General features: G+C 42.0%; 1 protein-coding gene across 1 annotated transcript; it reads right to left on the bottom strand.

Moving 5' to 3' along the window:
- Positions 1 to 1,393: 1,393 nt before the first annotated feature.
- On the bottom strand, positions 1,394 to 8,510 carry ADIRF (adipogenesis regulatory factor). Its single transcript, XM_031956249.1, has 3 exons — positions 8,215 to 8,510; positions 2,768 to 2,830; positions 1,394 to 1,651 (listed from the first exon to the last, which is right to left on the bottom strand). The coding sequence occupies exons 1-3, from the start codon at positions 8,273 to 8,275 to the stop codon at positions 1,545 to 1,547; spliced, it is 231 nt and encodes a 76-aa protein (XP_031812109.1). The 5' UTR covers positions 8,276 to 8,510; the 3' UTR covers positions 1,394 to 1,544.
- Between the last annotated feature and the right edge of the window lie 362 nt (positions 8,511 to 8,872).

The raw sequence follows: 8,872 nt of genomic DNA, 5'->3' as shown, positions 1-8,872 counted from the left end.
AGAGGGGGGAGAAGGAAGGAAGGAGGGGAAAAAAGAGAAGGGGGAAGGAGGAGGGGAAGCTGTGACTCAGTGCTTTGGTTACATAACTAACTATGTTATCAAACCTTCCACAAGAGGCACAAGACTCCAATAGAGCACAGGACTCAGAGGCTAAACCTATTATAACCCTCAAATTAGGGTAGAAGTATAGAGGTGGGATTATAGGAGCATCTGGGTCAGTCCAAGTCCCTGTGGCCTGGGGAAATCTGAGAAACTACTCAGCATCTTAGAATGCCAGAGCTGGAAGGCATCTAGCCTAACCCAATTCTTTACAGAAAGGTTTAGGTGACCTATCCAGGGTCACATAGTGAGTAAGTATAATAGTCAGGATTCCCACCCAAGTCTCTTAAGCTCAAACTTAATGATCTTTCCACTAGAATCTTCTGTTTGCTCCTCTTGGAACTTCAGCTCTGCACAGGGCACATTTATATAGACCAAAACTTAAATTGTGGATCACAACCCCACATGGGATTGTATAGCTGAATGTGGTCATAAAATTATGATTTATATGAGTAGATGTTTGATTTGTATACCTATTTTATATACTTTTATATATACCATAAAAATTTCTCCAAGGCTCTTTTCACTATGACATAAGCAAGAATTAATCGTGGTTATTCATCCTTCATTCCCAAAAAGGACCAGTGATGTCATGAGGGTTACATATTGACATACAAGTGAATTAGAAGAGTGACAGGAAGAATCCTCCTCTGATCTTGCTTATTATATTTGTGGCTAGTCATCAGAGAACCTTGGAAATTGTTCTTTTAAATGAATTTTGCATGTTTTCCTTATTGGGGGAGATTACTCTCTTAGGTTTGAAAGGCTCCTTTGGAGTCATCAATTGATAACTATTTCCCAAACATTTTATTTCCAATTTGGACACTGCACAATATGCCCCTTCTTAGGATGTCATTAGCGTACTCATTTTATATGTACACAGTTATATTGTATTTGTATTCTTTGAAATATATTTTTGGGCATTAAAAAATCCCTTTAAGCAAAGAAAATAATTTGTTTTCCTAATCCATTCTCCCCCCTCCCCGCCCCCCAGCCAAATTTCTTAGACGCAAAGGAGTCATGAGTGGAAAAAGTTTAAGAAACCCTGTTATAGACCACCTCCCTTCCCATGCCCTCCAAAGGAGGAAATCTGCCTTTTTCTGTCTCCAGACTGGCCTGCAGAGAAGGAAATCAGTCAGTGCTGGGCATGCACAGAGCACACACAGTATATGCTTCTCCGATTGATATCAGACTCTGTGGCACCTACTCTCCTCCTAAAAGGGTCAACTTCTATTCATGACTGCTAAGTTCAAAAGTAGTTAGGATGACAAGATTCCAAAGAGGAGACAGAACATTTGGTTTTCCTCTGCCTCCACATGAGAGGAACTCATTTTAATAAGAGATCAGAGCCCCCTGGGGCATTTCCAAATCAAGGCTATGATGAAAAGATGGAGATTGGGAATTGAGGAGAGAGGGGTTATTCCTGTTCTTCTTCCCAAAGGTGATCATTTTTGGAGCCCATATTTCTTCCCAAAACTTGAAATGGCTTCTGCAGCTTGACCTGTTGTCTTGTCGAGGCCCTCCTGGGTTGACTTGACCAAGTTCTCCACAGCTGGGGAAGAGGGAGAGGTTACAGGTAAATTGCCCAATTCAACCATTCCATCCTCCCTCCTACTCCAGAAAAATCCTTCTCTGCAGATGAAGATGGCCAAAGCACAAAAAAGACAGAGCAAATTCATCATTGTCATTGATGTTTAGTCTCTTGCTCCAGGGGGAAAGGACTAGGATAAAACCAGGGAAAACAGATCTCTAAGGAGATCAAAAGTTCTATGATAATGCAATTATTTCTTCCATAATGTGTGTTTTGAAAACTAACATTTGTTACATGATTGATATTCTAGGGAATAATTAGAAAATGTAAATTTGGGATTTACTAATGATGCTTATATATATATATGAAATATGGGGTTGTCCTTGGCCAAGGAAACCTCAGGAAAAGCAAAACCCAGTTCTCCTAAGTTTTAGCTGGAGAGGGAAGGGCCCTTCTGTGTCTTTTTCCTTAAAGAAAAAGATGGTACCACTTTGTAATAATTCATACCCACTTCCACAAAGTAAATTTAGGTCTTTTTCAATATAAAAATGTCATATTTGTTATATATCTTCTGGTGCATAAAGAACTTTGGTTTGTATCCACACTCTCTCCTCCCTCCTCCTTTATCAATGGTCATGCTCCAGTTGTGCCCCTTCTCTTGTATCCATCAATTTTGTCAACCTCTCCCCAATCTATCCCCCACCTCCATAGGAATTGGGTTACAGGCTAAGTAGTAGCCCACTATTCATTGTAGTACTGATGTATTTCTACTTTTTGTAAAGTTTTTTTTAAATAAAAATGTCACTGATAGTATTATCACCTAACTTCATTTTCTCCATAAATGTTGTAGTTATTAGGTGATCTTACATAAAGATGATTTTTAGGAACACCCATGGCTTGTTATAATCAAACTGACTATATAGGGTGGCTAAATGCATAAAGTACCAACCAAGGGTTCTTTGTCAAATCCAACTGGCCAAGGAAACCTCAGGAAAAGCAAAACCCAGTTCTCCTAAGTTTTAGCTGGAGAGGGAAGGGCCCTTCTGTGTCTTTTTCCTTGGGCCCACTATCATCTCCCCACCCCCAACCCCTATGATTGCCTCCCATATACCATTTGATCCCCTTCCATTGTCTAACCTTTCTGTCCTGCCTCTGCAGCCTGGTCCACAGCCTGCTGGGCAGCTTCGCTTGCTGCATTTGCTGGAATAGATAAATGGGGGAAAAGAAGAGAAAAAAAGAGGGGAAGAGAGAGAGGGAGAGAGAAAGAGAGAGGGAAAAAAGGGGGGAGTGAGAGAGACAAAGACACAAAGAGAATCAGAGAGACAGTGATAGAAACAGACAATTGGGAGGGAAAGAAGGAGGGGGAAAGGGGAGAGAGAAAGGCAGACAAAAATTAATTTTTTTTTCCTTTGGCTTATGCATTCTATTCACTAAAAAATCCAGGAAAAACATTGTTGACCTGATGTGAAAAGAACTGTTACAGAATGGAGAAAGATGATGTTGAATTGCCATGGTCACCTATATCACCTCTAAGAGTAGGAAGTCACTAACTACAGTTCTTCCCAATAAGATGGAGGCCTATTAACTTTTACCATCTAATTTGTTCCACTGAGTCCTCCAGGCATCCTTGGGTATTCCCCTACACCTGGCTGATGCACTCCCAAAGCCCACTGAACTTTTCCATCTGCCTTGAAATTGAACTCTCCTGTATGAGTTATCCCCTCTGAGAAGAATGAGTTCTCTGAGAGCAGAAATTGTCTTTATTTTCTTTTTGTGTTTCCTGTACTTATACATAAGCAGCACACAGGAAGTGCTTAATTAATACTTTTTTTTTCCATTCTGTGTGGACGATGTCCCTTCTCCCTGCCCATGGGGATGAAATTTCCCTTTCTGGACCTACTGTCCCTAATGACTGCAATTCTACCTATGGCTATTCCTTCCTTTGGATTATACATTGTCTTGTACATGCTCTGAGGCAGGTAAGTGGTACGGTAGAGAGAGTTCTGGGCTTGGAATAAGTAAAATTCACTTAACATCTATTTGCCTCAGTTTCTCCAACTATAAAATGGGCATCATAACAGTATCTACTTCCCAGAGTTATTATGAGGATCAAATGAAATATTTGTAAAGTGTTTGGTACATAGTAGATACTTAATAAATGTTTCCCCCCCCTTTTTAAAATGTGTCTTCCTCATAAGTCTTTTTTTTTTTTTTACCTCAGCTGTTGTTCTTTGGTATCCAACTCCTTTGGCCCAGTGGACCATAATGTACCAATACCATCCATCTATAGAGTTTTCTTAGCAAAAATTGTAGAGTGGTTTGCCATTTCCTTCTCTAATGGATTAAGATCACCCAAGTATCTTACTTGCCCAGGGTCACATAGCTAGTAAGAGTTTGAGGCTTGATTTGAACTCAGAGCTTCCAGACTCCAGGACTAGAGTTCCATTCACTGAACTTTAGGAATATATTTTCATAAGCTTCTTCCCCAACAGAAGAGAAGAGGGTACCATGAGGGCCATAGGTGCTTGGGCAATGGATGAGAGGAGGAGAGATAAATAGAGGGCAGGGCTGGGGGTGCTGGAGAAAATTTCAGGATTTCTGTCTAGGCCCTTTTGTTCTGGACCAGTGGCCAGAAATGATAGGCTTTAGCTGAGTCTCTTGGCAGATAGCTGCCCAAGTCATGCAGAGAATCCACGCTTTAGAAATAAACAGGTTTGTCTCCAAATCCCATTCAGATCCATATATAACCCCAGCCACTCCTGAAAAACTCCATGCCATTATCCCTACCCTGATTTAGAGGCTCTCAAAGGGTGCAACAAACATGGACTCTCTCATAAAGAACAGACCTGATCTCAAGGTGCCAAATGAGCTGATTAGATGGTCATCTGAGTGATTTGTCAAAAAAGAAAACCTTATTCTGAGGAAACACTTTCTTTCCAAAGGGCTAAAAATGTTAATTTATTTGTCTTTGGTAAATCAGAGGATGGGGAAAAGGACAGAGCAGACCCATTTTAGAAATGGACAAACTGAGATCTGGAGGGGGGTGGTAGGGAAAAAATCATATAGCTAAGAACATCATCTTATCTTTTTTGTGGAAAATCTGGCCTTTATCAGAGTCTGGGGAATCATAGAAGGTTCCTCCTATGGAAAGTTTCTGGTGGGTCTAAATCATTTTGTATTAGTTTGTGTATTCTTTGTATTTATTGATTAGGAAGTATGTTTTATTCCCCCAGTAGAATGTAAACTCCCTAAAGGAAAACTTTTTTTTTCCCCTGAGGCAATTGGAGTTAAGTGACTTGCCCGGGGTCACACAGCTAGGAAATGTTAAGTGTCTGAGACCAGACCTAGCTGCCCCAGGCAAGAATTTCTTTTTTCCTTTTTATTATCATCCATCTCCAAACCTGACTTGTAATGGTCAGTTAGTTAGTTTGTTAAATTGAAATTTTAAAAAAATTCCTGGCATTTTGATCTTTGTCAGTCAATCAAGAGGCATTTATTAAGAGCTTACTGTTTGCCAGGCACTACCCTAAGATCTGAAGATACAAAAAAAGAAAAGAAAAGAATAATTTCTGCCTTCAAGAAGCATTGAATTCTAAATCTAATGAGTGAGACAAGGTGTATACAAATTGGTACATGCCAGACACATACGGCACAGGTAAGGTAACAATGTGTGTGTGGGGGAGTTGGATAATGTGATGGGGCAGAAAGAAATCCTCTAAACACTGATCCATGGGCACCTGAAGGAGCATGACTGGTCTCCATTGGTCTTAGATCTGCCAGTCCTTCAACCCTAGAAAGTACAATTCTGCTCTTTAAACCAGGGTTAAAGCTATGACTCTTTCGGAAACTGAGGTATTTTATGCCTCTCGTGATGGAGCCTCCCTAAACTGGTTCCTAGATTTTCTTCCTGACCTTGTCAGTGACTCCCTCTTTGAGTTAGCCTAACAGAAAGAGTCAAGAATGAAGTAGAAGTTAGAAAATTGAGATTCTAGGTCTATGTCTTCCACTAAATAAGTGACCTGAGACAATTTACTTTACTTTTTTTGGGGGGGTCTTTGTTCCCTTATCTAAAATGAAAATATTGGACAAAGGATTGCTAAAGTCTCTTCCAATAGATGATATTCTCTGATTCTAGAAATCAGCAGGAGACCCAGTATATTCTATCAGCATACAGGGAGGAGGTATGTAGTTTTTTTTTTTCTCTCCCCTCCCCACTTTCTCTCTCCTTCTCTCTCTCTCTCTCTCTCTCTCTCTCTCATCACTCTTTCTCTCTGTGAATATGATTTTATCTCTACACCTGGTGGCCAAAACCAGCTCAGTTTATTGAAGGGGATGATCAAGTTCCATTTTTTCTTCTTAGAGAGCAGCATTAGGAAAGACATCTATCCCTTTTATTAATGGGGAAATTAATCCTTAAAGGGCAGCAAGTTGACACAGTGGGTAGAGCTGACCCTGGAGTCAGGAAAATCTGAATTCAAATTCAGCCTCAGACATTCACTAGGGCAAGTCACTTAATTTCCATCTGTTTTATGACTATATATATATAATTCTATTATATCTGCATATATCTATTATATCAGATATTCTCTCTGCCTTTCTTAATTGTAAAATTTTAGTGATATTAGTGATAATAACTCTACCCCACAGAGTTGTTATGACTACCAAATGAGGTAATATTTTTAAAATGCTCATCATAGATAGTGCCTGGTGCATAGTAGGGTTAATAAATGCACTTTCCTCTAAAAGAGTTAAAAGATAGTCTTTCCCTGAACTCTTGTCTGTCCTCAGGGATTCCAGTTTGGTCATATCCCTGGTGGCCTATAGTATTCTCAAGAGGGCAGCGCTTACCAGGAAATTAATGAGTTTACTTTATTTTTAAAAATCAGAGAACCTGCTCCAAACAGCACTTTGGGGAGGAGGAATGTTATGTCAGCTTTAAGCCAGCAGTGGCAGGCAGCCTGTCCCCAGGAGACCCTACTTTTCCGAGGAGGGGGGAAGTTTCCTCATTCTCTTTGGGGGTTGGGAATGGAAAGTCCTGGTGAGCTTCTGGAAAGGGACCAATAAGAAACAAAACAGTAAGAATTTAACTTTGGGAAAACCTCCTGAGACTGGCAGATTTCTGCCCCAAGGGAAAATAATCACTAGACTTAGCCAGCTTCTATACAGCATTTTCTAGTTACAAAGGTATCTCAGTTGCTACTTACTAGTGAAGAGGAGGAATGTTCCCCCTGGGTGAGGCTGGGAATGGGCAACTAAACCTCAATTAGATTAATGTACAGGGGCTGAGACTTCAGCAAACGTGGGATTCTGAATGAGTCAAAAAGCTAAAAAAACAAGGTCCCCCAAATGTAGGCTGTCTTGCACACACAAAGCTACTGTGATTCAGGGTTGGCTGTTACAGGTGCTGCCAAAGTGAGGGGCTTGCTTCCTGCTTTGCCTCTGAATCTTTCCTTCCCCATTTCATTGGCAAGGGAGATTCTGTCCTAGCACTGTTGGTGACTCCCTCTTCCCCACCATACACACCACACACATACCATGCTCACTTCTCTAGAACCCTTTTTAGAAAACTTTAGGAAACTAGTTTAGGAATCTAGGAGTAGTCTGGTATTGCAGTACAAAATCCTTATTAGCTGTGTGACCTTGGAGAAATCACTTAACCCTATTTGCTACCATTTTCTCATCAGTAAAAAATGAGCTAAAGAAAGAAATGGCAAATCATTCCTGCATCTTTGCCAAGAAAACCCCAAAAGGGGCCATGAAGAGTCGACGTGACCAAAAAATGACTAGGCAACAATAACAAAGCTTTCTGTTTTTTGTCCACTCATGTTTCCATGCTTCTGCAGCCTCTGGTCTCTGTCTTCCCCTTCCTCCAGACCTCTAATCCTTTCTTGGGGGCTCGTTTCTCCTCTTTTCTTGGCTTTGTGGCTAGCATCAAAGCATAGCCAGAGAGCCATCATCCCATCCTATTCATGCCCAGTGCTCAAGGAATCCTGCTGATGGCCCTTACCTAAGATTTCTTTCAGAATCATATTCATTTGGGGAACTTTGGCTATAGCAAATCCTAGAGCTAAGTCCTAACATTAAAAAAGCCCAGGGATTCCCACATTCTCAGCATCTCAAGAAGTGGCTTCCAGACCCACAGACATCCCTGGGGGTTGGAATTGAATCAGCACCTGGCATGGTCCCTGGCACTCTCTGCCCCAAGTGGTTCCTCAGGCCCCAGGATAAGGCAAGCAAGGTCAAGGTCTCAAGGTATCTCCTCTTTTCAAGTTCTATTTGACTCAGTCCAAGGATCCTGGTCTCACTGACACAGTCACTTTAAAAAAGCAGCTTCTCTAGGAAGGGGATCAGGGAGAACCACCTCTTTTCTCCAAGAAAGTAAGACAGGGCTAGGGAGAGCAGAACAGAAATAAGTCAACTCTCTGGATTCCAAACTTTCAGGCTGATTTTGCCCCTCACTAGCCCTGGAAGTAGCACCTGGACATATTAGCTGAGTTTAGCCTCCCTGCACCTATCCCTGAATAGGAAATAGGAGTTATGTTCTCTCCCTCTCCCCTGCTCCCACTTTGTTCATCATCTCTCACCCGCCTCCTGGGCAGCTCCCTCTGCTTGCTTCTTCAGGTCCTGGAAGCTCTTGCTGGCCATCTTGAAGGGGCTGGTTGATTGGGCTGCAGCGGGCGAGACTGGGTGAGGCTGGGGCCTGGATCCTTGGGAGGAATGTGCCTGTTGAGATGCTTCTCAGATCCCTCTTGATACAGCAGCTGCAGCGGTTGAAGCCTTATGCAGCCAAAGGTCCAGCCCACGCCCACAGGGAGTGGGGAGAGGGCGGGGCAGGTGGCACAGCTTGCCAAGGTTCCCAGCTCCAGCCCTGGAGGAAGGGATTGTCTGTGGGTATTTTTCCAGACTGGTAGTTCTTTTCAGTGTTAATCTGTATTGGCCTGGTCCTAAAAGGCATGTGTGTATGGGTGTGTGTGTGGGGGGGGGGAGGTGTAGGTCATCCCTGCTGATTCATGGCCAACTAGTGATACAGGACGCGTTGGGGTAGAATTGGGCTTAGGTAAGGGGAATATGATCAGGGGCCAAGGTTAATGCTAAATTGAACTCAGAGTCAGAAGTCATTTCTCTGTAAAAGGAGGGATAATGCAGTATGTTAACTTGACAAGATCTAGATTCTGCCATTGACTTGTAATATGACCTTAAATAAGTTATTCCCCCTCTCTTTACTTCAGTTTCCCCATTTGT

The sequence above is a fragment of the Sarcophilus harrisii genome, chromosome 2 (genome assembly GCF_902635505.1).
Source record: "Sarcophilus harrisii chromosome 2, mSarHar1.11, whole genome shotgun sequence".
In the NCBI taxonomy this organism is placed as follows: domain Eukaryota; kingdom Metazoa; phylum Chordata; class Mammalia; order Dasyuromorphia; family Dasyuridae; genus Sarcophilus; species Sarcophilus harrisii.
This window is presented reverse-complemented; position numbering and strand designations above follow the sequence as displayed.